Source organism: Chelonia mydas, chromosome 25 (assembly GCF_015237465.2).
Source record: "Chelonia mydas isolate rCheMyd1 chromosome 25, rCheMyd1.pri.v2, whole genome shotgun sequence".
In the NCBI taxonomy this organism is placed as follows: Eukaryota; Metazoa; Chordata; order Testudines; family Cheloniidae; genus Chelonia; species Chelonia mydas.
This window is the reverse complement of record NC_057858.1, coordinates 13,277,693-13,304,047: the sequence shown is the minus strand read 5'-3', so window position 1 is coordinate 13,304,047 and position 26,355 is coordinate 13,277,693. Positions and strand designations below refer to the sequence as shown.

At 56.9% G+C, this 26,355-nt stretch overlaps 3 protein-coding genes across 9 annotated transcripts; all 3 read left to right on the top strand.

The window, feature by feature from the left end:
- Positions 1-416: 416 nt before the first annotated feature.
- LOC114022452 lies at positions 417-7,017 on the top strand. Of its 6 annotated transcripts, none has more exons than XM_037885950.2 (5): positions 417-899; positions 4,569-4,653; positions 5,738-5,786; positions 5,883-6,045; positions 6,755-7,017. In XM_037885950.2, the coding sequence occupies exons 1-4, from the start codon at positions 585-587 to the stop codon at positions 6,034-6,036; spliced, it is 603 nt and encodes a 200-aa protein (XP_037741878.1). In that variant the 5' UTR covers positions 417-584; the 3' UTR covers positions 6,037-6,045; positions 6,755-7,017. The 6 variants fall into 6 exon arrangements, with proteins under 6 accessions (XP_037741878.1, XP_037741876.1, XP_037741879.1 ...); XM_037885948.2 differs by having other exon boundaries at positions 6,540-7,017; XM_037885951.2 differs by having other exon boundaries at positions 5,883-6,055.
- A 793-nt stretch (positions 7,018-7,810) lies between these two features.
- Positions 7,811-15,031, top strand: LOC114022453. Its single transcript, XM_037885873.1, has 6 exons — positions 7,811-7,966; positions 10,810-11,077; positions 11,823-11,919; positions 12,708-12,756; positions 13,147-13,317; positions 14,970-15,031. The coding sequence occupies exons 2-5, from the start codon at positions 10,853-10,855 to the stop codon at positions 13,283-13,285; spliced, it is 510 nt and encodes a 169-aa protein (XP_037741801.1). The 5' UTR covers positions 7,811-7,966; positions 10,810-10,852; the 3' UTR covers positions 13,286-13,317; positions 14,970-15,031.
- A 1,034-nt stretch (positions 15,032-16,065) lies between these two features.
- CCDC194 (coiled-coil domain containing 194) lies at positions 16,066-26,033 on the top strand. Of its 2 annotated transcripts, none has more exons than XM_043535840.1 (6): positions 16,066-16,127; positions 16,579-19,520; positions 21,734-21,830; positions 22,516-22,648; positions 23,392-23,472; positions 24,474-26,033. In XM_043535840.1, exons 2-6 carry the CDS (start codon positions 19,191-19,193, stop codon positions 24,481-24,483), a joined length of 651 nt encoding a protein of 216 aa, XP_043391775.1. In that variant the 5' UTR covers positions 16,066-16,127; positions 16,579-19,190; the 3' UTR covers positions 24,484-26,033. The 2 variants fall into 2 exon arrangements, with proteins under 2 accessions (XP_043391775.1, XP_037741800.1); XM_037885872.2 differs by having other exon boundaries at positions 23,392-23,521; positions 24,474-26,030.
- The last annotated feature ends 322 nt before the right edge of the window (positions 26,034-26,355 follow it).

Here is a 26,355-nt window from a genome sequence, read left to right as displayed (position 1 = left end):
GGGGGTCCAGAGATCAGGCCCGTGCCCCCTACGTGGCAGAGCACTACCCAGCAGGAGCTCTGGCACGGCAGAGCAGAGCAACGGGAATGGACTTGGAGCCAGGTGTGCCCCCTGGCAGAGAGCTGCTGGCAGCCCAGGGAAGGTGAGGGACAGGGACTCAAATCCAGGTCTCCTGCATGGTAGCCCAGAGCACCGCCAGCCGTGACAGCCCTTTGCAGCGCTCCCAGCCTCTCCCAGCCAGCCCCGTTACACCGCAGCTGGGCAGAGCGCTGGGTCTACAGCCAAAATCCATCCCAGCCCAGGACTCTCCGACTCCCTCGAACCACACGATCTCCTGAGGAAGTCCGTCTCCCCCCAGAACAGGAACTCTGGGGAACGCGTCCGATATGCTAATGAGGAGCACAACGAGAAACACTAGAGGGCAAAAGCAACTCTTCCTTTTGGCAGGGCGAGGCTGCCGGGCTGTCAGCTCAGCAAGATTCACATCGGGTGGCTGCAGCTGCAGAGAAGAAGGAGCCCGATATACTGGGATGAGCACTAGTTGCTGAACCATCCCCCACCCCCTGTTTTTGGAGAACAAAAGCATGGGGAACAAGGGGAAGACATGGTCCTGTATTTTCCTGTTAGTTGCCCTCATCTTAGTGACAACTGGTCTGATTGGCTGTGTGGTCTATATCTCCTTAGCCCCGACCCGGCTGAGACAGTGCCAGGAGCAGCTGAAGAATGACACCTCAGCTCTGATGGGGAAACTCGCCAAGCTGGAGGAGGACACGGGGGCCCTGGAAAAGCAGCGGGACGGGGTGAGGGCAGAGGTCACGGCGCTGCGGTCGGAGCTGGCTGGCACCAATCAGACCCTCTGGGAGACGCGTGGGCGCTGGGACTCCTGCAGGAGCCTGACGGTGGGTGCTTTGGATGTTGTTGCTGTTTAATATTGGTATAGGGTAGCGCCCAGGAGGCCCTGTCCAGGATCAGGGTGGCGCAGTGCTGGGGGCTGTGCAAAGGTACCAGCGCCAGGCCCTGCCCTGGGCAGCTGTCAGCCAGGGGACCATTCCAGGCTGCTCTTCCAAATGCTGCCATGATCTGTCTTGTTGCTTGTCAATACCCATCCCCCAGCACAAGCAGCTTTCTCCAGGGTCCCTCCCCACAGCCCCCAGTGCTGCTCCAGCTCTGGGCTCCCCACACTGTCACGTGCATCGCCCCCTTGGTCCACCCTGGAGCTTCCCTCAGCAAGGGATTTGTCCCGTTGCTCTGTGGGGTGGGCTGGGAAGACTCCCACGCAGCTCATTTCACGTGCTCCCTGATGCAGGATTTGCAGGGGTGAGAGGCGGCTGCACTAGCCCTGGGTGTCCCCTTGGTCCCTGGTGGCTTTTTGTTACGACTCAAATTAATTTCCTTCTCTGCACATGTCTGCGTAAACATGGTGCAGGGACTCGACCCTGTCTGGGGAGCTGTGGCGTGCAGGCTGGCCTGGGGAATGCACTGTCCTGTTCTGTGGAGAGGAGGTGGTCTCTCCCCTCAGAGAGTGGGGAAGTGACAGCTGGAGGGACAGGGGGGACAGCAGCAGGCAGCGTGGAGCCTGCCAGAGACAGAGAGAATCTGAGTCTGGGACGAAACTGGGGGAAGCAGGGGAAGGAGGGAAACCAAGAGGAAGTGAAGAGACGGGATTGAGCGGGACAGACAGACGTGAAGATGAGGGCCCCTTTAGTAGTGCAAAGCTGGCTGGTCTAGTCAGTCCGTGTTCGATGGCCTGTTCCTGACCCTCTGTTCCTGTTTGTTCCTGAGCATCAGATCTGGTCGTCTCCTATCATTGATCCAGGCTGTCCTGGAGATCTGGAACAGGAGAACCCCAGGTCCTGCAGGTCCAGTGGGTCTGGTCTAACATGCTGTGACAAAGCGGGACTGTTCTTAATGTTTCCTCTGAATACTGTAGGGGTGCCTCAGTTTCCTCTATGCATTTCTTAAGTCTCTAGGTGGTAGGATAAGGCAGGGGGTGTCACTGTTGTAGAGCAAAGGGCCAGTGTACATAAATGGCTGACACTGTCTCCTGGCAACTGATGGCCTGGGCCCTTCCCCCTTACAAGGTGAGAGCTAAAGGGTCGGAGAACAAAGGAATCAGGTGATCTCCTGGCCCGGGAAAGGGACAAAGCCCAGAGGAGGAGGGGCTGCAGGGGGAGTCGGTTGGGGCTGGCTGGGGACGAGGAGTGAAGTGCAGACGTGGTTGTCTGGCTCACTGCCCCCCAAAATGGACCCGGCTGAGGGGTCCTGTTCTCTGCACCTACAAGCTCTCACAAATCTTGGGAGACAGGCCAGTCCTTGCCTACAGACAGCCCCCCAACCTGAAGCGAATACTCACCAACAACCACATACCATACAACAGAACCACTAACCCAGGAACCTATCCTTGCAACAAAGCCTGTTGCCAACTGTGCCCACATATCTATTCAGGGGACACCATCACAGGGCCTAATAACATCAGCCACACTATCAGAGGCTCGTTCACCTGCACATCCACCAATGTGATAGATGCCATCATGTGCCAGCAATGCCCCTCTGTCATGTACATTGGTCAAACTGGACAGTCTCTACGTAAAAGAATAAATGGACACAAATCAGATGTCAAGAATTATAACATTCATAAGCCAGTCGGAGAACACTTCAATCTCTCTGGTCACGCGATTACAGACATGAAGGTCGCTATCTTACAACAAAAAAACTTCAAATCCAGAGTCCAACGAGAAACTGCTGAATTGGAATTCATTTGCAAATTGGATACTATTAATTTAGGCTTAAATAGAGACTGGGAGTGGCTAAGTCATTATGCAAGGTAACCTATTTCCCCTTGTTTTTTCCTACCCCCCACCCCCCGGCCTTCTGGTTAAACTTGGATTTATGCTGGAAGTGGCCCACCTTGATTGTTATGCACATTGTGGGGAGAGTGGTCAGTTTGGATGAGCTATTGCCAGCAGGAGAGTGAGTTTGTGTATGTGTGTGTGTGTGGGGGGGGGTGAGAAAACCTGGATTTGTGCTGGAAATGGCCCACCTTGATTTTCATGCATGTTGTAAGGAGAGTGGTCACTTTGGATAGGCTATTACCAGCAGGAGAGTGAGTTTGTGTGTGTGGTTTTTGGAGGGGGGTGAGGGGGTGAGAGAACATGGATTTCTGCAGGAAATGGCCCATCTTGATTATCATACACATTGTGAAAAGAGTGGTCACTTTGGATGGGCTATTACCAGCAAGAGAGTGAGTTTGTCTGTGGGGGGGCGGAGGGTGAGAAAACCTGGATTTGTGCTGGAAATGGCCCATCTTGATGATCACTTTAGATAAGCTATTACCAGCAGGAGAGTGGGGTGGGAGGAGGTATTGTTTCATGGTGTCTGTGTATATAATAATGATATTCTGCAATTTCCACAGTATGCATCCGATGAAGTGAGCTGTAGCTCACGAAAGCTCATGCTCAAATAAATTGGTTAGTCTCTAAGGTGCCACAGTCACTCCTTTTCTTTTTGCGAATACAGACTAACACGGCTGTTACTCTGAAACCTGTTTTAGACCATGTTCCTGTCGTCTCATAAACCTCTGTTTTACTGGCTGGCTGAGAGTCACGTCTGACTTTCAAAAAGTTGGAGTGCAGGACCCCCTGGCTTCCCCAGGACTCCGCCTGGGCGGACTCGCTGTGGGAAGTGCATGGAGGGGCAGAGGACGCTGAATGCTCCAAGGTCAGACCCAGGAAGGTGGAAGCCGTATGAGCTTCTTGCCCTGGGGACAGGCTGCTCCCAGAGAGGAGACTTCCCCAGAGTCCTGCCTGGCTTCGTAGGGAGCAGCTCCAGAGCCTTGCCCAGGGACTCCAGGACACGTGCACCCCCACATGCCAGCACCACTGGAGTCGAGTCCAGTTCTCCACGAGAGGATGAAAGGCTGATTTGGGTGTTAGCCGGGACAGAGCTGGGGAAAGGGGAACCTTGAACTAGGAAAAAATAAGGCACCTATCAGATAATAGCCTAAGAGGCCTGTTCACTGAGGCCTGAAGGCCATGGGCCTGGTGCTGCAGTAGGAGGCTCCATTCCCTGTGAATCCATGCAGAGCAGTGCCCCGGCGCCGGGCTACGGTTATTGCTGGAGATGCCAGCTTTCAGGCTGTTCATCCATCTCCAGTAATTCCACTCTGCTCCCCGTGGAACAGCAATGAGTAGGTGTCCACAGTCATTAATGACAGGTTTCACAGTAACAGCCGTGTTAGTCTGTATTCGCAAAAAGAAAAGGAGGACTTGTGGCACCTTAGAGACTAACCAATTTATTTGAGCATAAGCTTTCATGAGCTACAGCTCACTTCATCGGATGCGTGAGCTGTAGCTCACGAAAGCTCATGCTCAAATAAATTGGTTAGTCTCTAAGGTGCCACAAGTACTCCTTTTCTTTTCACAGTCATTAAGCTGCCCTGTGGTGTTTTTCTCAGCTGCCACCTTCCGCCCCAGAGGTGGCTGCAGCCTGCACAGCACAAGTGGGCAAGGGATTTCCTGTGTGCGTCACTGTCAGAGATGCTGATTCTTCTCTTTCGTTTTCTCGCTCAGCACGACCTGCAAAACAACATCACTGCCCTGAAGGATGAAATCACCCAGCTGGGAAGCCGAGACACTGAGCAAGGACAGGTACAAGGTAAGACAGCTGCTCTGGGCAGCTCCTGGCTAATGGCCACCAACCCTTTGGGTGGCTTAGGAGAGGTCCTCTCTAAGACAGGGGACGCCTTTCTGGGGTGCACGCATGGAGCTTCCGGGGTCACGGTCATGGAAGTGCGAAGCCCCGTGTGCTGGGCCAAGTCCTCTCAGCCAGATCCAAGTAACATTACAGGAGTGGCGGCATCAGGACAAACCCTCCAGATTCAGTATGACCTGGGCCAGCCTGCTCAGAGCCAGGAGGCCAGGTCACTCCAGGAGGGGGATTTTCTGCTGCCCTGAACTGGGACCTACTTCCCCACTCCTTGAGGAGACAGGGAACTGGTTGGCTCATGAGGTTGGTAATCGGCTATGGAGCCTTGCACCCCTAGGTCGCTAGTGCCCTAGGTGCTGTTTGCTGACTGTTACGATAAGCTCAGCCTGGTTCAAAGGGGACAAAGGTCTCCAGCCCAAAAACGCCCACCAGAGCCAGCAGCCAGTGGCTGCCCCAGCAGAGAGACCAAGGACTGGGCAGGGCACAGACGCTGAGCTGTCCTTCCTTGTACATTCCAGTGTGTCTATATCCACCTGTTATCTCTTGTCTTCTGCTGAGATTGTTACCTCCATGGGGCAGGGAGCATCTTTTTGTCGTGGGTTTTTACAGCGCCTAGCACCGTGGGGCCCTTGCCCCTGGCTGGGGGTCCCAGGCGCTGCCACAATCCAGTAAATTATCGTCATCATCAACTGCAGAAAGCCAAAATCTTCTTGGCTGATAAAGGGATGGGGGAGGTGAATAGGCAGGGCCCGATCCTGTGTTCGTATAGTGTGGTGATGACCAGCTCCTCCAGCACCCAAAACTTTCCTTTGACCCTCAGCCCCATTGACACAGGGGCCTGGCTCATCTGAAATAGAGGCAGAAGGTACAGTGCAGGCAGCTGTCCCCAATGAGGCAGACAGAGGGGTGGGGGTGTCGAGGGAACCCTAGGATGTAGGGATGCGCTCGAAGGGAGGGGGGCGCACGCTGGGGGAAAAGCACGCTGCCTTATCTGATTGGCACTGGCGTCTGTGTCCCCTCTGTCGTTTTTCAGGTGAAATAGTCAAGCTCAGACAGCAGCTCCAGGAGGCTCAGCAGCATAGGTGAGACCAGCCCGTCCCTGCCCCATCGGGCTGCACTGGGGGGGGGGCCCCAGAGCTCTCTGCTACCATCTCCTTCCCTTTCACTTGTTCTCCCAGTGATAAACTGCAAGCTGCCATCCGGCAGCTGAAACAGCAGCAGCTCCATAGCCAGAAGAATCAGAGCTCTGGTGGGAGCAGCCTCCGGATCCCAATCGTGGCCGGCTACCTGAGCCTGCTGGCTCTGTCCCTCACCAGGATCCTACTCCTGTGAGAGAAGCAGGTTTGTACAGGTACTGAGGAGCCTGGATGTGGACTCGGTTCAATTCCCCGCCCTCCTGCTATCTCACCCCCACGCTCTTAGGCTGCAGGGCCCCATTCTGTCCCCTCCAACTGAGACAGCTCCTGCCTTCAGCCACTACCTCCGCAGCATGAGAGCTTCCTCCTGCCCTGCAGCATGGCCCTGTACCTCTCCGTCCCATTCCAAGCCTCTCCCCAGCTCGGCAGGGCTTGCAGAACCCAGCTGTACCAGGCACGGAGACACAGGCCTGCCCAGTCCACACTGGGAGTAGCCAAGCCAGGCAAAGGAAGGATCCTTACCCTCCCTTTTACAGATGGGGGGGGGGGGCTGAGGCCCAAGGAGACGAGTGAATCACCCCAGGAACACAGGGCAGAGCCAGGACTTGACCCTAGATCTGCAGAGTACCAGCCCCATGCCATAAACACAAAGCCACCCTCACTCCCCATCTCCCCTTTCTCTCTCCCCTCTGCTATTAGGTAGCTCAGTGCAGTCGTTCGGTGGTGGGTAACGCAGGACGCTCTCTGTCCCTTGGGATTTGTGTTTCAGGGCTGACCACGCAGCGGGAGAGTGGAGAATCCCCACGGGAACACGGTGCACTGCATAGCGCAGCCAGCTTGCCCCCATCCCCAAAATGCTCACGGGAACTATTCTAAGTCACTAGCTTGCTTGGCATTTCCCCTGGGTCGCGTAGGGAGACGGCTCCTGCCCAGCCCAGCCCTGGCGGAAGGATCTCGGGTCCTGCCCAGCACTGGAAGACGATGGGGAAACGGTGAAGAAGATCCAGAGGGTGAAGAGCACAGGGAGGAAGGCGCCAATTCATCCAGAGCCCCTGGGGTTTCTTGGCTGGAGATTGCCCCAGACGACGATTGCCCTGAGCAGGGTTAAGCCCCAGCTGCGGTATTTGCTGCTCCCTTAGGGTTTCTATTTTTCTAATAAAATGTTGCCAACCCCAAAGGTTTGTGGTGTCATTTGTCCTCCCACATCCTGCCCGATCAGAGACACGGGGCTCAGAGTGAGCAGCCCCGGAGCCGTGTTCGTGGCCATCGCACGCCTGACCTGCCTTCAGAGAGCAGGGAAGGGGCAGCTCAAACTTTGCTGCTAGTTTGGAGCACGGGGCAAACCCCCCTCCCTGCTCCTGGGCTGGGGTGATGGGTTCTGCACAGGGTGCTCTTAGGGGAAAGCGCTGTGGGCCCATTCCTGGGGCCCCGCTCCGGGAGCCAGGGGATGGCATCAGACCCGGGGCTTTCACTGAAAACCAATCCGTTTAAAAGGTCGGTTTCTAGCCCGCCTGCTTGCCAAGAAAAGCTTAAATACGTGACCCGAGTGTAACCACTGGAGCGCTGTTGCCTGAGTCTGCAGCCAGCCTGAGCCCATCGCTCTGAGAGGGCCCCTTATATCAACGGGGTGCTAACCCCCAGCCCACAGGGGGACCCTGCCAACCCCAGCTCAGCACTGGCTTCTGCGCCTAGCCAGAGAAAAGTCCAGTGAACCCCGCCCCCCCCCCCAGGTGAATACTGGGGGGTCCTACTGCCAGCACTGCAGAGAGGGGACCCCGGCTGCTCCTATGGGGAGGGGCTTTGCTGTTGCTCCTGGAGCAGGGAGCCCCATGCCTCTGCCCCGCCAGGAGCTGGGGGGGGGCCCTTTAACCCCGCTGGGTGGCAATGGGGGGGGGGCAAGCCAGAAGCCAGCTGCCCGGCCCGCTGTCCCCAGAGTTTTGGGGTCCCCCATGAACTCCGGAGCGCCCCCTCTGGCCCCAAGGGTTCGCCGCAGGGCCGGACCAGTCCCACCCCCTCCCCGCCCCGCGGCAGCTCCGGCAGAGAAACGAAACCGAAGCCGGGGAGGGGCGGAACCGAAACCGACCAGCCGGGACTTCCCGGGCCCTGGCGCGTCCCGTCGGGCTGAGGTGAGAGCGGGGCGCTGCGGGGCCGGCAGGGGTGAAGGCAGCCCCCCCTCGCACCCCGGGGGCGCTCCCCGTCCCCGCGCTGGCGGCCGGCTGGGCTGCCCGGGGCCGGGACGCAGCGGCCGGCCTCCCTCCCCTCGGCTCGGCTCGGCTCGGCGGCGCTTTTCCTGCGGGACCAGCGGTTTCCTGCCTCCCTGCTCCGGCAGCGGCCGAGCGGGTCTCGCAGAGACACGCACAAAAGCCGCAGGGTTCAGCAGCTGCCAGCCCCGGCTCGCCGAGGGTCGCCCCGCACCTCCTGGGCTGAAGTCCCCGGCTCGGGAGCCCCAGCCACCCTAGTGCCTGAAGCCCCGACCACGCTCCGCCGAGCTGGCCTGAGCCCCCCGCCCCTCTCCCGTCCCTCCTGCAGAGCCGGCTCTCGCTCCCCGGCGGTGGAGAAATTCAGCCCAAATCTACCCACCTGGTATCTCCATTTCCCCCATCACCACACAGCCACGAATGGGTTTAGCCTAGGAGGCAGGGTCAGTATTAGCCCCAGGTGGGATCTAGGGCACCCAGAGGTGAAATGACTTTCCCAAGGCTAAGCAGGGAGTCTGTGGCAGAGCAGGGAATCAAACCCAGAACACGGGAGCCCGTGGCCTGCGCCTTAACCACTAGGCAACCTTCCCACCCAAGGAGGGGGAACCTCCTCTGCCACTTTGAGTGTGTGGGTGGGAGCAGGCACTAGACAGAGGGGAGCAGGGAGAGATGGGGAAAGGGACGTAGGTGGGAAGCAAGAAGGGGGAAACATCAGGAAGGGGAGCAAGGACTTAGAGAAGAGAAAGGGGCGGGGAGAGCGAGAGGAGGGGAGAGGAGAGAGACTCTCCATTGCTCGTCCCTCCCATCCACCTTCTTCCCACAGCCATCAGTGGCCTCAGCTCCCAAACAGGCCCTAAGCAGGCGTGAAGCCCAGAGCGAAGGTAATGTCTTTAAACTGGGGTGTTAGTGAAGACAGCTGGTCGCTGGGTGTAATGAGTTTAATATACTGTAATTCATGACCACGTAATGATGTATTTCATGACTATTTTAATAATGATTACGTTGTTCAGATGCCAATGACAGACACACATTCAATAACAGAATATGAAAGACGTGTATAAATACGCTGAAAATTGCCAGTTTTGGGGGAGGCTGAGTCCTCCCAAACACCCCTCCTCCCTCGCCTTCAAGGCAGGAGGAGGCAGAAAGGAGTGAGCAGTGGGCAGGAGATGCTCTGGGGAGAGGACCTACAGGGAGGGGGCAGAGCGGGGGCAGGAAGAGGTGGAGTGGGGCAGAGTGGGAGGGGGGGCCCTTGGGGAAGGGGGCGGAGCCGGGATGGGGCACCCATCGGCAAAACCAAGAGTCATCACCTATACCTGCATCTGTACCACCCCGATGAGCCTCCCCACTGAGCCCCAACCACCTACCCCTGGACCCCCACCCAAATGAACCCCACCTCCCCTGAACTCAGACCCCCCCCCCGACCTGCTGAGCTCCAACCACTTGCACTTGGTCCCCCCTGCAGACTCCCATTGCCCCTGCACCTGGAACCTCCCTGTGCATCCAGATCCCTCACTGAGCTGCCTGCACCCAGACTGCCCCACACAGAACCCTCTTACCCCCCACACAGAACCCTCTTTCCCCCAGCTGGATCCCTCCACACTAAGTCCCTTTGCAATTGGATCCTGCTGCCAGGCTGAGCCTCCCTGCCCACATCTGGTGTGCCTGGCGCAAAAGGGGCAGGGCCCCAGGGTGTTTCTGTGGCAGGCATGGCCCTTGTGCTGTGTCAGGGTCAGGTTCAGCCTCACTGCCAAGTCCCTGTCCCAGGGGGGCAGGGGAGGCTGCACGGTGATCTCCCACCTCAGTGGCCTGTGCGCCCCACTGCCATGGCGGAGCTTCCACATTTATTTACTGTAAAAACAAAGTGCAGAATTTTAAAATATTATACCCAGAATCTGATGCAGAATTCCCTCAGGAATATGGGGCGCTGTACAGCTGTGATGGTGGGACTGTGAAGGGGGTGCAGGACAGTAGGGCCTCTGTGGGTGAGGGAGCTGGGCAGGGGGTATGGTGTGCAGGGTGCTGTGCAGTTGTGGTGGGAGGTCAGCAGGAGGGGTCTCTGGGCAGGGGGCACTGGGCATAGGGATCTGAGGGGGGAGGTCTCTGGGTGAGGGGGCCCAGGGCGTAGGGATCTGAGGGGGGAGGTCTCTGGGTGAGGGGGCACTGGGCATAGGGATCTGAGGGGGGAGGTCTCTGGGTGAGGGGGCCCAGGGCGTAGGGATCTGTGGGGACGGTCTCTGGGCGAGGAGGCGCTGGGCATAAGGGTAGGGCACTGGGCAGGGGGGTCTGTGTGGAAGGGGCATGCTGGCAGCGCAGGGCTGGGTGGGCCACTGTTCGCGTAGCAGTTGTGGGTTTGTAAACAGAGCCCTTGTGCTGGGCTGTGCCCCATTGCCCGCAACTGGCCCCTCGTTCTGCGGACCGCCCCCCATCACATGCCCTTTTTCCCCAATGGGGGCCCACAAAAAGTTAATCCCGCCCTGCTGCTCTGCCCCAATTCGCCCCCAGCCCCGCACTTCCCCGGGAGGGCTCGTTAATGAGGGATATGCTAATGTGCGATAGGCTAATGACGAACAAGCAGCGACAAGGATGAATATATTAATGAGGTGTCTGCTAATCACCATCTTAAATATGTTAATTACTGATGGTAATGAATTTGCATGCAAATACGGACTCATCTGGGCTGTGCTATTAAGGCATATATTAATGAGGGGTATGCTAATGAGGAGGCCGCTAGAAACTCTACAGGGCCAAACTGCTCCTTTCCTTTGCAGGGTGTGGCCACACGCCTGGCTCCCCCAGGCCCCTCTGACCCCGATGGGCGATCCCGGGGCTCTCGCCTCGGGCGGCAGGAAGGTCTGGCTCGCCGTGGCCACCGCGGAACTCGCCATCATCCTCATCCTGGCGGCCGGGCTGGGCCACTTTGTGGCTGAGGAGCGCTGGCTGCACAGCAAGGTGCTGGCCCTGCGGGAGGAGATGGCGAGTACCAACAAGACAGTGCAGGAGAAGTGGGAGGGCTGGGACGTGTGCAAGAACCACACGGTACGTGAGACGGCTCCCTCCAGCTGACGGCATCGCGGCGCCTGCCTGCCAACACGCCAGACTCCTGGGAGCTGGATCTGAGCCCCCCACCCCCACCCCCACTTCCCAGGGGGCCCCTGTACGCACCGCTGGGTACAACACAGCCGGGATTCCCTCCTCCCCTTCCTAACCAGTGCCAGGGGATGCCAGCCCTAGGCAAAGGCCAGGGCCAAACAGCAGCAGGAGGCAGATGGGATGGGAAGGTGCCGTGCTGAGGTTAGCACTGCCCCCCCCCCGCCCCCCAGCTCTTCTGCTCACAGGAGATGCCAGCCTGAGCAGCACACTGACATGGGGATAAGCCAGGAACAGGGCACCTTGGGGGGGTCAGCAGGAGAGAGACCAGGCTGGAATCCAGCCAGGACGTGGAGTTGTTTGGCAGTCCCCAGCCATCCCAGTGCACGGCCCCCTACGAGTCCAGCCTGAGGCTCCCTCATGCCTTCCGTCCTGGCCCGCAGCCCCACCTCTGTTTCAGTCCTGGGCATCTAGTGAGCAAAGGCTGTTGGCTCCGTGATCCTGACCAACACCTATGCCAGGTGACTGCGTCTGGCCGGTCGGCTGTTCCAGTTGGATTCAGATGTCATGCTCCACCCCAGAGGTGGCTGCAGCTCAGCAAGGGGCTGAGTGAGTCCCAGGCAGTTTGGAAAGCGCTTTGAGGATGCAGGGCTCTCTGAAGTCTAAGGCGTTTCGTCTTTCTCTCCTCCTCCAGCACGTCCTGCAGAGGAATGTCACCAACCTGACCCAGGAGGTCACCCGGCTAAACAGCGACATTGCCCAGCAGGAGGTGGAAAAAGGCAGGTTACGAGGTGAGACAGCTGCTGTTCTCAGCCCCTCTGCACAGGCAGAGCCTGCTCCTAGTTCTGCAGGAGCCTGGGGGCTCGTGGGAAGTCCTTCCTGAGGGAGGGGGTGCCTCCATGGGGGGATAAGGCAGGCAGAGACCTCCCTGGGATATCGCCCAGTGCCAGCATCTCCAAGGTTTCCACACACTGGTCCCCTTGCCACTGCTGTGTGCCGGTCACGACCCAGACCGGTCTGAGCTCCAGCACCCCCAGGGCCGCCCTGGGAAAACAGTCCCCTGGCTGTGTCCCTCACCGCAACCCTCTCCTGCCCGGTTGAGCTCATGGGAGGACCCATCCAGGGTAAACTGCATGGGCCAGGGGCCTGCTCTCGAGACCGGATGGGCTTCACAGGCAGGGGGGGAGCTCCTGGGAACAGGGAATGATAAAGGGGGGAGCGGGCGGCTGATGGGAAGGGAGAGGAGGCTGCAGTGTGGTACAGGCAGCCGGGACAGGTCCCTGACGACTGGTGCTGCAGATTCAGCTAAAGGGAAAGCGCGTGGCGGCCAGTCCGTCCAACAGAACAAAGTGGGCGGCAGGGGGTCGTCAGCACAGCGCGGGGAGCGGCTCAAGCTTCCCATGTGTCCCCAGTGCAGAAGTCTGGCCAATGGACTCGCACAGAGATTGGGCACCGTCTGGTGTTTGCGTTGGCAGGGGTGGGGAGAGGAGAGGGTTAATTGTGGCCATCAGGATGGGGAGGGGGCAACTAGCATGATGGCGGTTCTGATCCCAGCTTCCCTCCCACTCCTGTTTTCCAGATGAAATTAGCACCTGGAAAAACACAGTCCAGCATCTCCAGGAGCAAAAGTAAGGCCCACCTGCCCCCTTGGGCGATCCCTGCACTGCAGTTCTCCCCCAGGGGCTCTTCCCCGGGGACCAGGCCTCGCGGTTCAACGCCTGCAGTCCCTGGCTCCCAGGGTTGTGCTCGCCCCATTGCCCTTCTCTGGGCAGCACGCTGTGGAGAGGGAGGGTCTTAAAATGAACAAACAAGCCGATGTTTCCAGGGGGCCAGCATGGAAACGTGGTGCAATGGATGCAAAAGGTCAGGGTGAGTCACCCTTCCCTGGGGGCTCCTGGAGTGGATGAGTGATTGCCCCCCATGACCCCAATTCCCAGGCAGGGGAGATGCATTGGCAGGGTATGAGGACCACCGAAGGGCTATTTTTCACTCTTCTTTATTCCCCTCCCCCCCCGCAGGGATCAGTACCACAGGGAGGTCACCTGGCTGCAGCAGCAGCTCCAAAGACACCAGGAACTTCGCTCCAGTGTGAGCAGCACCAGGCTCCCCAGCCTCCTGCCTCTGCTGGCCGCCCCCCTCGCTGCACTGCTCCTCTGAACGGAGCCAGGCAGGGAGCCTTCAGCACCCAGGTATTTAAGGACTGGGTGGGGGCATGATTAGCGAAGGGCTCATTGACAGAGCTGCTGGGGCTGGTTCTGGCCTCTCCTTGGGTGGGGGGAACCCAGAGAGCATTGATACCCCGGGCGTCACTGTATTTACACAGACAGGCCCCAGTTCTCAGCTTAATTGGGGGTTGGGTGAGGCTGATTCCCTCCACTGGAGTCAGTGGGGCCAGATCCCCAGCTGATGTAAATGGGCCCAGCTCCACTGCAGCCAGATCCCAGCCAGCACACTTCGGTTTATGCTGGTGCGGTCACACTGCCATAAAGAGAATTAGGCCATGTGTGAAAAAAGGCCCAGAGCCACCCAAGTATTCAGGCACTGAAATCAGTGGGAATCAGGAACCTAAATACTTTTCAGAGTAGCAGCCGTGTTAGTCTGTATTCGCAAAAAGAAAAGGAGGACTTGTGGCACCTTAGAGACTAACCAATTTATCTGAGCATAAGCTTTCGTGAGCTACAGCTCACTTCATCTGATGCATAAAAGTGGAAAATGCAGTGAGGATGTTTTTATACACACAGACCATGAAAAAATGGGTGTTTATCACTTCAAAAGGTTTTCTCCCCCCATCCCACTCTCCTGCTAGTAATAGCTTATCTAAAGTGATCACTCTCCTTACAATAAGAACAGGAGTACTTGTGGCACCTTAGAGACTAACCAATTTATTTGAGCATAAGCTTCATCCAATGAAGTGAGCTGTAGCTCACGAAAGCTTATGCTCAAATAAATTGGTTAGTCTCTAAGGTGCCACAAGTACTCCTTTTCTTTTTGCGAATACAGACTAACACGGCTGTTACTCCGAAACCTCTCCTTACAATGTGTATGATAATCAAGGTGGGCCATTTCCAGCACAAATAGGTTGTAGATCCTTGAGGATGCGTTGGAGAGGTTTTAGTTGGGGGCTGAAGGTGAAGGCTAGTGGCGTTCTGTTATTTTCTTTGTTGGGCCTGTCCTGTAGTAGGTGACTTCTGGGTACGCCAGCCATAAAAATGTTGGCATACTGTGGGGCCACGCGGGTACCCATAGCAGTGCCGCTGACTTGAAGGTATACATTGTCTCCAAATGTGAAATAGTTATGGGTGAGGACAAAGTCACAAAGTTCAGCCACCAGGTTTGCCGTGACATTATCGGGGATAGTGTTCCTGACGGCTTGTAGTCCATCTTTGTGTGGAATGCTGGTGTGGAGGGCTTCTACATCCATAGTGGCCAGGATGGTATTTTCAGGAAAATCACCGATGGATTGTAGTTTCCTTAGGAAGTCAGTGGTGTCTTGAAGGTAGCTGGGAGTGCTGGTAGCGTAGGGCCTGAGGAGGGAGTCTACATAGCCAGATAATCCTGCTGTCAGGGTGCCGACGCCTGAGATGATGGGGCTCCCAGGATTTCCAGGTTTATGGATCTTGGGTAGTAGATAGAATATCCCAGGTCTGGGTTCCACGGGTGTGTCTGTGCGGATTTGATCTTGTGCTTTTTCAGGGAGTTTCTTGAGCAAATTGTTTCTTTTGGTAACCCTCAGTGGGATCAGAGGGTAATGGCTTGTAGAAAGTGGTGTTGGACAGCTGCCGAGTAGCCTCTTGTTCATATTCCAACCTATTCATGATGAGAACAGCACCTCCTTTGTCAGGTGGGCCAACATTTTTATGGCTGACTTACAACAACGCTTCCTCAGCTCTCGTCCCCTAACGCCCCTGCTCTACTTGCACTATATTGATGACATCTTCATCATCTGGACCCATGGAAAAGAAGCCCTTGAGGAATTCCACCATGATTTCAATAATTTCCATCCCACCATCAACCTCAGCCTGGACCAGTCCACACAAGAGATCCACTTCCTGGACACTACGGTGCTAATAAGCGATGGTCACATAAACACCACCCTATACCGGAAACCTACTGACCGCTATTCCTACCTACATGCCTCCAGCTTTCACCCAGACCACACCACACGGTCCATAGTCTACAGCCAAGCTCTACGATATAACCGCATTTGCTCCAACCCCTCAGACAGAGACAAACACCTACAAGATCTCTATCAAGCATTCTTACAACTACAATACCCACCTGCTGAAGTGAAGAAACAGATTGACAGAGCCAGAAGAGTACCCAGAAGTTACCTACTACAGGACAGGCCCAACAAAGAAAATAACAGAACGCCACTAGCCATCACCTTCAGCCCCCAACTAAAACCTCTCCAACGCAATATCAAGGATCTACAACCTATCCTGAAGGACAACCCATCACTCTCACAAATCTTGGGAGACAGGCCAGTCCTTGCCTACAGACAGCCCCTCAACCTGAAGCAAATACTCACCAGCAACCACACACCACACAACAGAACCACTAACCCAGGAACCTATCCTTGCAACAAAGCCCGTTGCCAACTGTGTCCACATATCTATTCAGGGGACACCATCACAGGGCCTAATAACATCAGCCACACTATCAGAGGCTCGTTCATCTTCATATCTACCAATGTGATATATGCCATCATGTGCAAGCAATGCCCCTCTGCCATGTATATTGGTCAAACTGGACAGTCTCTATGTAAAAGAATAAATGGACACAAATCAGATGTCAAGAATTATAACATTCATAAACCAGTCGGAGAACACTTCAATCTCTCTGGTCACGCGATTACAGACATGAAAGTTGCGATATTACAACAGAAAACCTTCAAAACCAGAGTCCAGCGAGAGACTGCTGAATTGGAATTCATTTGCAAATTGGATACAATTAACTTAGGCTTGAATAGAGACTGGGAGTGGCTAAGTCATTATGCAAGGTAACCTATTTCCCCTTCTTTTTTCTTACCCCCTTCCCCCTCCCTTCCTCAGACGTTCTTGTTAAACCCTGGATTTGTGCTGGAAATGGCCCACCTTGATCATACACATTGTAAGGAGAGTGATCACTTTAGATAAGCTATTACCAGCAGGAGAGTGGGGTGGGGGGAGAAAACCTTTTGAAGTGATAAACACCCACTTTTTTCATGGTCTGTGTGTATAAAAACATCCTCACTGCATTTTCCACTTTTATGCATCAGATGAAGTGAGCTGTAGCTCACGAAAGCTTATGCTCAAATAAATTGGTTAGTCTCTAAGGTGCCACAAGTACTCCTTTTCTTTTTGCTAAATACTTTTGTAGATCTGAGCCAGCCAGCATAGCCTAGAGCCCCAGGGATTCACTGGCAACATGATCCCAACCTGACAACCCTTTATTTGATTGGTCTGTTTCAGGACTGAGTCCCCCAGCTGGGAGATCAGGAATCTCACAGGGAATACGCAACACTGGATCCTGTGGCCCGCACATGCTGCTCCTCCATGTGATCTGTACTGAGTGATCAATGGGACTCGAAGCTGACTCTTCCCTGGCATGCATGTGGAGGAAGCCTCGTCTCCTGCCAGAGGACTGTTTACTGAGGGAGGGGGGCTGTGACGGACGAGGGGGACGCAGTGACGGGTCCATGGATGGAGATAACCCTGCAGTTTAGACACGTCACCCAAAGCCCCAGATGACAGTTGCAGCAAGTTGGGCCTGACACATCCTGCTTGGGTAGGAAATACCCATGGACCGCAGACATTTTTTCAGAGGTGGCCATTGATTTGGGGTGACCGGTTTTGGGGTGCCCCCGGCCCCCACATGAGGCACACCCAGTCTGACACTTAGGGGAAGGGGAGGGAAATTAAAGTGACTGTAACAAACCAGCCCTCGGCTGGGAGAACGTTTGCAGAATAAATGGGCTTTGCTGTTCACCACCATGCGTCCCACTCCCATTCTGCGCAGGGGTCAGTTTTGAAGGGTCTGGATTTGCCATACTGGGGCCTGCTGGGAGCACAGGAAACAGAGTGTCGGAGCTACAGGGTGGTAGGGATGGAAGCTCCTTGTGTGGAACGGGAAATTCCAGCCCTCTCCAGCCACAGCCTCCGTCTGAGTCTTGTTCTGCGCCCTAGGATGGCCCACAGATTCCTGAGCGACGCTGCTCTCTGCCTGCTTGGCAGGCAGGTGAGACAAACCGTTATCTGCCACGGGCTGCAGTGCACCTCACTCGGAAGGGCTGGGAGGGAGGAAAGATGCACCGCCCCAAGGATCCTTCCCCCTGTCAGCACCCAGGCCTGGGCCAGTGCCAGAGGCAGGATACAGGAATGGCTGGACCAGGGCGCTGAGCTAGTGTCTGCAGGGGTGAGGATGTTTCACCAACCAGCTGGCCTGCCCCCACTGTAATTATCTCTTCCTGAGGCGCCAGCCGACTTGCACACGGAGGAAAAGCCTCTCTTGATTCTGCCTCCTTCCAGGGCAGAGGCCAGCCCTAGGTTTTGTCTGCAACTGAAATCCATGGTCCCCTTAATCAAGCGGCACTCGTGGACAGGAGAGGTTGGGCCGAGCGGCTGCAATTCATCCCCCCAGCCGCACCCAAACTCTTCCCCCTGCCACGGAACAAAAGCTCCCCCCCTGCAGAGCTCTCTGCAGCTGGGGCCAGCAGGAAAGGGACAAGAAAGGCAGCCCAAGGACAGGGGAAGCAGTCTGACCCCTTGCTGGTTCCAGTGGGTCTGGCTGTTGGGTGGTCGCATGACCCAGGAATTTGGCACCGGGTGGAGTGCCAGGTGGAGACACCAGAGCCGAGTCTCCCCTGCACATCCTGCAACATCCAGAAGGGCGGGAACCTTACTGGAGAGGAAGGATTGTCCAATGGTTAGTATACGGGCTTGGGAAGCCGCACTCGGGGTTTCTATTCTTGGCTCTAGGAGGGAGCTGTTAGAGCATGGGGACTGGGAAACAGGACTCCTGGGTTCCATTCCCAGCTCTGCCGCGGTGTGACCTTGGGTGAACCACTTCCCTGCTCTGTGCCTCAGTGTCCCCCTCTATCAATACAGCAATGGCTGCCTGCCAGGAGAGCTAGTGCCTCCAATGGTTGCTGCTCTCCACCCCAGAGGTGGCTGAATTTTGGTCTGGGAAGCGCAGATGCAAAGTCTGAACCCAGGAACCGAGGCTGGCCTCTTTCCCTCCCCTCCCCGTCTCGGAGCACTCGTGATTGCTGTAGAAACTCCTGAATGAAAACAGGTGGTGCTCCACAGACGGGGGCGTTCTCAGCCACAAGCCACTGAACAGGCCAGTCACCCCACAGGAGAGCGAGCGCCGCTTCCTGCCCTGCTTAGCCCCACAGATTGACCCGCGTGGGCCACTGGCTCAGCCTGGGTTCTCGGCTTTTAATTCCTCCCGACGGTTGGAACCAAAGAATCTGACGCTGGCTAGAGGCTGTACACGTGTCTACCAGCCAGCTCTGCAACTGCCCTTCGATCCTGACCCACGGTCCCCTCCGCTAGCCCAGCCCTGGGCACCCCCTGGCTTTGCCGGTGCCCCCCAATCCCAATTCACAGCCCCCTGCTATTCCAGCCCTGAGCTCCCCCAGCTCTCTGTAAGGGGGGGCCATGGAGTCTCAGCCCTTGGCTCCCCACAGCCTACGGGCAGCCAGCCCCCTCCCCTTTAGACCCCCCCCCGAACAAGCCCCAGTTGAGGAGTTCCCTCGAGGCTTAAGAAGCTGAGGCAGCTTTTCCAGGCTCAAGGTTCCCCTCCTGCTTAATTCAGGGGATTTAAACCCCTTCCTCTGCAAGCCCCCCCTCTCTTTGGGGAGCCCAGAGCCCCCCAGGGCCCAGTCCGGGGCCCTCTCCAGCCTGTGACAGACAATTCTAGAATGGTCCCTGGTCCGTGACCTGCGGAAACCAGAGGCAGGAGCTTTTTTGGTCAAGGAAGCCCACACGTAGTAATTAAAGTGACACAGGCAGTGACCTGGCTGCTGGTTCCCAGCACACGGCGGCAGCAGCTGCAGGCGGCAGGTCGCGGCACGGGGACCATGGACCCCGCGGTGGCCAAAGCCACCCTGAAGGTGCTGGGGCTGTGCGTGGTCCTGCTTTTCCTGGTCGCCGCGGTGACGGTCTCCGTGGCGGTGATGATGCGGCACTCGGAGGCAGCACAGAAGCTGCAGGGTTGCCGGGAGCGGGCAGCCAATGAGACCTCGGCTTTGGGGGGCCGCGTGGCCGAGCTGGAGCGGGACGTGGCCGAGCTCACGGGGCGGCTGCAGGAGGACGCCCAGAAGGAGAAGCAGCTTCAGAGGCAGCTGGGCCAGGCCAAGGATGAGGGCAGGAAACTCAATGCCACCTTGCTGTCCTGCCGGGAGCATGAGGTATGAGCTAGGTTGGTGGGGGGGTGTGTGTGTGGAGTCCAGGGAGCCCAGGATTTAGCGTAATGCTGGGCTCCCTAACTGGCCCCCTATAGATTCTCCAAGGGGCATCTGACAGGCTGAGTGCCCAGCTGTGGCTGTGAGGCTGTAGGAGATGCCCTGGCCTGGGGGTGGGTCTGGGTATTATCTCACTTGTAACCCAGCCAGCTGGCGCAGCGTCCTCCCATGCTAATGGCTTTCTCAGCTGGTGGGTCTCAGGCACTATCATGCTGCAGCAATGTTCAGCTTGCAAACTGGGCGGGGCCTCGGGCTGAGCTGGGGGGGGCGGTTTGAGGGGTTCGCTGGCATCCTTAGAGGCCCTGGTCTCCCCAGGAGGGATGGCATCCGGCAAGCAAGGAGACCAGAGCTCCTGGTATCTGGGCTCTGCAAAAGACCCCAGGGCGTTAAAAAGGCCAGCGAAAAGTGTTGGCACTGATGCAGACCCAGCGCCGTCCCCAGGAATCCCGGATCTCACAGCCTGGAATGCATGGGAGCAGGAGGGATATGGGGGTGCTGGGGTACTCCCTCTGTTAAGAGAGGAAGTGGCCCCAATGGGCCACCAGTGCAGGTGGTGGGTTGGCTCTGGTTGGGTATGACAGACATTCACGGGGGCAACAGCCATACCACATCGGGGACGGGGTCATCTGTCCCTGTCTGACCATCCCCTCAAACGAGGGATGCCAGGGCTCCTGCCCCAGTCCCAGGGAGCCCCATTGCTGAGATCCCAGTAACCCACATGACTTCCCTCCATCCCTGCTGTGGGATAACTGGGCCCAGGGGCTGCTGAGGGTCTTTCACCCAGCATGGCTGTTTCCTGAGCGAACAGGACTGAGCCCTGGGGCGTGACCAGCAGCTGCTCCCGGGGCTCTGCTCAGGACAGGCCCAGCCCTCGGCTGCAGCGAGAGCCCCTAGGATGGTGCTAGGCAGAGGTTGGAGCAGGAGCCCTGCAGCTATTCCTAGCTGAGACACAGACCAGAGCCATTTGGGACACGTATAATTAGGTGTCTCAAGGCAGCAGTGGGGGTTGGATCCTGGTCTCTCGCAGCCTGTTCTTTCCGGCACGTTATTATTAGCTCCAGCTCCCAGCTGGGAAAGGGCCGGTCCCAAGGGGCAACCAGCCCCACCCCCATCTCCTTGCTCTCAGACTGGACTGGTCCAAAGGGCTGGCTTTGGACGCTTCCTGCTAAACAATGGGCTGCTCTAGGCAATGAAGGGTCTGGAAAAAAATCACTCCTGCTTCCCGTTGTTCTCCCAGCCCCACTTCCTGTCCAGCTGCTGGAGGCGCAGGGGACGCACGCAAGGGCCTGGGGTCGGTGCATACTTGGGGTGGATTCCATTTCTTCTAACCCCCTGGAAGGGTGAGGCCACCCCCCATGTGCGCTGACCGCACCCTGCATCCCCTTCAGGACTCGTCTGAATGCAGTTGTTCAAACAATAGGTGGGTCCACTGGGGGCACATTGGCCCTCCAGGCCCCGCCCCGAGTTCAGTCCCCCTCTCCCCCGGCCCAAAATTACCCAGGCTTTGTAAAGGAAACACAAACTCTCACAGGTTTTACCCCAGCGTCAGGAGGGCCCAGCTCTCCCGCTTAAGAGCCTCTGTCTGTTTCCCTGTATCTCACGCCTGGATTTTGTCCTTCTCCACAGGCTTTTCCAGCTGGGCCTGTGCAGCCCCTTCCCCTGCCTGGAGAGCTTGCTCCCTCCTTGCAATCTCCTGCAACTTCCCTCCTTTACTGCAATTTCCTGCTCTTTTTAGCCTGGGAGCCCCTGATCCAACCGGCGTAGTCCCAGGCTCTCCAGCCCAAAGGCAAGCCACCCTGTTACACCCCCTATAAAAAACCCTTCTGCCTTAAATCATCACAGACCAGTGGGACAACCTGCCCTGCCAGCGGGGAGCAGGGCTCTGCTGACCCCATGGGGTCACACGTCTCCCCTGCACCACAGCGGACCTGGCCCCGAGAACAGCTTGGTTAAAGATTCGCCACCGGATGGGAGCTGGGTTGCGCCACGTTCAGCGCGCACGCTGCCCCCCGAGGGCTGGATTTCCAAGCAGCCTCGAGCAGGGGAACCTGGCGTGGACCCCTGCTTTGGGAGCGCAATGGCCACCCCTCCCCCTGCCCAGCCAGCCGTTTCTAAGCCCTATGCCTGCTTCTTTCCCTTCTAATTGTATTGCCCCACAGAGCACGCTCTCCGCCAACGTGGCAGCCCTGCGGAATGCGCTCGCGGCCATTCAGCTGGAGGGCACCGAGATGGACACCAGAAACATCGCCTTGCAAGGTGGGGGGAGGCAGGGGCATCCGGCGTGAGGGACGTGTGGTAGGGGGCAGGAGAATCCCCCCCCGCCACCAGGCTCCACTGCTGAGCAGGGTGAGCGTCTGCCCCATGGCGTCGGGCCCATCCCACCGTGGGATGCTCTTGTGCCATTGCCAGGCAGCGCCCTGCATGGGTCCGGCTGCACTGGGAAATCCTGGCAGGGCCCCACATGGCAGCTCTACCCCAGCCTCATGGGAACTGGCCTCAGTCCACTATCCACCCTATTTGCCCTTCACTGAGCAGCCACAGTTGGGCTGGGCCCTTTCCATACAGTCGAACCCCACCTCCGTTGGAGCATGCCGGGTGAGCACCCGATCCCGCTAGCACTGTTCCCTCTAAGCCGTGCGCGTGTGCGCGTGCACACAGATCCTAAACCCCGCGCACGCGGCGAAACACCGCACACACAAAAATTTGCACAGAAGCACAAAAATTTGCACAAAAGAAATTTTTTGTGCACAGGGCCTGTCAAAAATTAGAGGAAACATTGCCCGCTAGCCCCATCCCCCGGGGGGTCCTGCGGCTGTGAGCATGGCCACTCCCGGGCCCAGGGCTTGCAGGTCAGGCTCTGAGGGGAGGAGGCCCACAAAGGGGGTGGGTGCCCCCTGCCCTGCGGTGGGTGTGAGCCCCGCTCTCTGCCTTCCTCCTGCAGCGCAGCTGACCCAGTGGCAGGGGAAAGCCACGGAGCAGGCGCAGCGGCTGGAGGAGGCCCTGCAGCAGCACCAGGCGTCGGAGGCGCGGCGGGGGCGGTGCGAGGCCCAGCAGAGTGAGCTCCAGCGCAGCATGTAAGGAACTGGACAACGGCCTGGCCCCCACTTCCGGCTCCCAGCCAATCGTATCCTGGGGAGGTATTAGCTCCAAGGCAATCCTATCATCAGGGAGCATTAACATCTGGCTCACAGCCAATCATATCCTGGCCAAGCATTAACCCCTACCTCCCAGCCAATTGTATCATCAGGGAGCATTAACCACCTGGCTAACAGCCAATCATATCCTGGCCAAGTATTAACCCCTACCTCCCAGCCAATTGTATCATCAGGGAGCATTAACCACCTGGCTAACAGCCAATCATATCCTGGCCAAGCATTAACCCCTACCTCCCAGCCAATCATATCATCCCTGTCCATTGACCCTGATTCCATCGTAGCCTCCTGGGGCGTTATGCCCAGCCCGCCAGCCAATCAAATCCCCAGCCATCATCACCTGACTTCAACCCAGCCCCGTCCCTCTTGCTCCCAGCCCGCCACCTCCACTGGGGCCATTAACCCCTGGCTCTCAGCCAATCACAGTCTTGGGAATTGTTCCCCCCCCCACTCCTAGCCAAGCGACCCCTTGGCAACACTGAGGTTCCTCCTGCCGCCTGGCCTCCCCATTCCTGCTGCAGGGGCCTGGAGGCTGGAGTCCCCCCATCACTTGTGGGGGGACGGGGCCGGGACACGCTGGGGCTGCTGGCTCTTTGGGAAGGGGCATGGTATAGCCAGTGGGTTTGGCTGGACCGTCCGGACCTACCTGTGCTTTCCCACCGCAGGCGGGACTACAGGGCCGAAATCGACTCCCTCCAGCGGCGGCTGAGCTCCCGAGCCACCAGGCGCAGGTGCCCCCCATTCTGGTATTTTGTGTGGGTGATGGCAAGCACTTCTTGCTTTATTTTCTTGCTCGTAAGTCCCATGGAAATGACAGACTGAAAAAACAGCATGCGTGTGGGGGGGAGGGCTGGGCGGAGGGGGTCGGGAGGGAGGAGTCACCCCCTTGATCGCCAGGGGGATTGCTGGCACTCGGCCCCATGCCCAGTTCCACTCTTGTGTCCTGAAAACAGCTTTCCTCGTATGGCTGGACAGCAGAGCTGGGCTTGGTACACATAGCCTGCACACACCTGCACACACACACACACAGACACACACACTCATATGCGCGCACGCACACACACACACACGTGCAAACATACTCACACAGGCAAACTCACATGCTCACACACACAAACACAAACACGTGAATGCATGTACACTCATGGACACATACATGCACATAGGCCCAAACATGGACACACACACATGTGCCTACTCATGTACACATCCATGCCTGCACACACACACACACGGGTTTTGGACACACACAGCTCTAAGGACACCCTGCCTTTTCACTGCGGCCCACACTTTATCCTAATGGCCTCTCCCTTGTGCGCATAAAGCCACTAACTTCTTCCTGCAAATCAAGGCCCGTTGCCATGACACCAAGGAGAAATTGGCCCAGTAGCGATGGCTTGAAGGGCAGATGGGGAGAGTGTCCGTGTAGATGAACAGCTAGAGTCATATCTTCTTCAGCTGGCTCCCAGTGGCACAGCTCCATTGACCTGGCTACGCCAACGTACACGAGCCAAGGACATGGGCCTTTATGTGCAGAGACCCTTCGCATGGTGCTTCGACTGTACGAACAGGGACTGCCTTGCGCAATGGGCTTTTGCTGCTGATTTCACTTTGAGTACTTACTGCTGTGTATTACCATTAACCCTCTGTGTGAATGATAGAAACAGCCTGGAGTGCAGACATGTATATAGCGTGTGTGGATAGACGTGAATGACTTACGATTCCATATATGTTCGCTCTTGTGCAGGAAGGCTTGAAATCTTATGTCTGAGGCATCTAGAGGAAGCCAGGCTTAAAGGAGATGACAGGGCTCGTGAGCGACCATTTACGATCCCCCCCCTCTACAGAGCGGGACACGCTGCAGCTCCACACCAGAGACAGCTGCAATGACCCGAAAACAGCTCCATCCCGCCCCAGAAGCCAGCAGCCTCCTCCTGCAACAGTAACAGCCATAAACAAATTGAAAAGACACTGAGTCCGCTGGATCCTACTAGGCCGAGGCATCCCAAGGGATGCTGGGAAATCTGTCATTGTACGGTTCAGAGTCTGCGGCGTGGACTTCTCTCTCTCTCTGTGTCCTGGCTCCATTCTGTCTCCCTCTCCCTGCTCCTCCCTTCCCTCCTTTGCGACATGCTTCTGCTTGGGGTCTACTGAGCTCTGCATAGCGTGTGCCTGCGTGTAAGCTGCCTGGTGTATAATCTACTCCCCACGAGGAAATCAGACCACCTGGTGCTAATTTCCCCTCTGGGCCTGGACTCACCCATGGAGGAATCTAACCAGCATTTAACAGTCTGTGTTTGTATGCAGATCTGCTCATTAATATTCAAAAAGTAGCTGCCTGACAGGTCTCATTAATGACACCAGCACCACGCCAAGGACCAGGTATCCCTGCAGGCCCTTTGGCCTCCAAGAACATAAGAACGGCCAGGCTGGGTCAGACCAAAGGTCCATCTAGCCCAGTGTCCTGTCTTCCGATAGTGGCCAGTGCCAGGTGCCCCAGAGGGGATGAACAGAACAGTGAATCATCAAGTGACCCATCCCCTGTGGCCCATTCCCGGCTTCTGGCAAACAGGCTAGCATTTCAGAGAAGATGCTAATTCTGCCCCACACCTCCATGCAATCCTTTGGTTAACAGGTGTTAACGCGAGTTAAGATTTGGCCCTGTCTCCACAGGGATCTTTCACCCACCACTGAAATCTACCCGCCCCTGGGGAAGAACTTAGCAATTGTTTAACCGCACCCAGCCAGGCAGCATCACCACAGCAGGGTTTGGGACAGGAATAAATTCTCCAGCACAAACTACAGAGAACATTAGGGAAGCTGAATTCGATGCTTCAAGACGGGAACAGGCCAGGGTGCCTGGGTGAGGATTAGAAATGTTGTTCTAGGACTACGCCTGCTTTTGAGCTGGGAGGCGGGATCCCCAGCTCCTGTGGACGTTCCCGCACTAGCTGTGCTCGAGCAAGCACCCAAAACCAGCAGAGCGTCCGCCGCAGCTTGGGCTAGCTGCTCTGAGTACAAGCCCACCTCAACCCCAGGCATGTACTCGGGTGGTAGTCTGAGCCCCCCCCCCACATGGGCATCCTGCTAGTTGTAGGGGCTAGCACCTGGGAACCGCTACGCCTGCTGGAATCACACCTCCCTGCTCAAATGTAGACGTACTCTCTGTCTCCTCTGAAAGCTGCTATTTCCTGCCGCTCAATAGCACATTAGTCCAACCCCGACTTGAGGCATAGCCACGGGTAACTAAATTCCGCTCTTTCAGTAGTTTATAAGAGTCATTTCTATCAATATTAAATACTTCTATTTTTACTGCATGGGCCAGATTTCTCTGCAGGGGCAGAGCAATGAATAGCCCTTGGAACACTGGTTACTTAGCTAGATCTGTAGAAATGCCATTTAGCAGCTAAAAACCAAGCAAAGAATTGTGCTGTTCTGTCTCGGGTAACTCTGCCCCAGTGCCCCCTGTATCTGCACACATTTTACTCATATAGTTCATATACATATGCATTTAGTGCACTGGTCTTGGGTGGCAACTAGTTTGGGAAGGACGTTGTTTGCCCATAGGAAGGCAGTTTTGTAACAAAGGCAGATTGGTTACCCAGAACGTCGCCATGTGTGAAGCAAAT

Coding starts and splice junctions, on each gene's coding strand:
- LOC114022452 (XM_037885950.2), top strand. CDS start 585: ATGGGGAACAAGGGGAAGACATGGTCCTGTATTTTCCTGTTAGTTGCC. Junction 900..4,568: donor ACTCCTGCAGGAGCCTGACG/GTGGGTGCTTTG, acceptor TTTCTCGCTCAG/CACGACCTGCAAAACAACAT. Junction 4,654..5,737: donor TGAGCAAGGACAGGTACAAG/GTAAGACAGCTG, acceptor GTCGTTTTTCAG/GTGAAATAGTCAAGCTCAGA.
- CCDC194 (XM_037885872.2), top strand. CDS start 19,191: ATGGACCCCGCGGTGGCCAAAGCCACCCTGAAGGTGCTGGGGCTGTGC. Junction 21,831..22,515: donor CAGAAACATCGCCTTGCAAG/GTGGGGGGAGGC, acceptor TTCCTCCTGCAG/CGCAGCTGACCCAGTGGCAG. Junction 23,522..24,473: donor CTTGCTTTATTTTCTTGCTC/GTAAGTCCCATG, acceptor GCTCTTGTGCAG/GAAGGCTTGAAATCTTATGT.
- LOC114022453 (XM_037885873.1), top strand. CDS start 10,853: ATGGGCGATCCCGGGGCTCTCGCCTCGGGCGGCAGGAAGGTCTGGCTC. Junction 11,920..12,707: donor GGAAAAAGGCAGGTTACGAG/GTGAGACAGCTG, acceptor CCTGTTTTCCAG/ATGAAATTAGCACCTGGAAA. Junction 12,757..13,146: donor CAGCATCTCCAGGAGCAAAA/GTAAGGCCCACC, acceptor CCCCCCCCGCAG/GGATCAGTACCACAGGGAGG.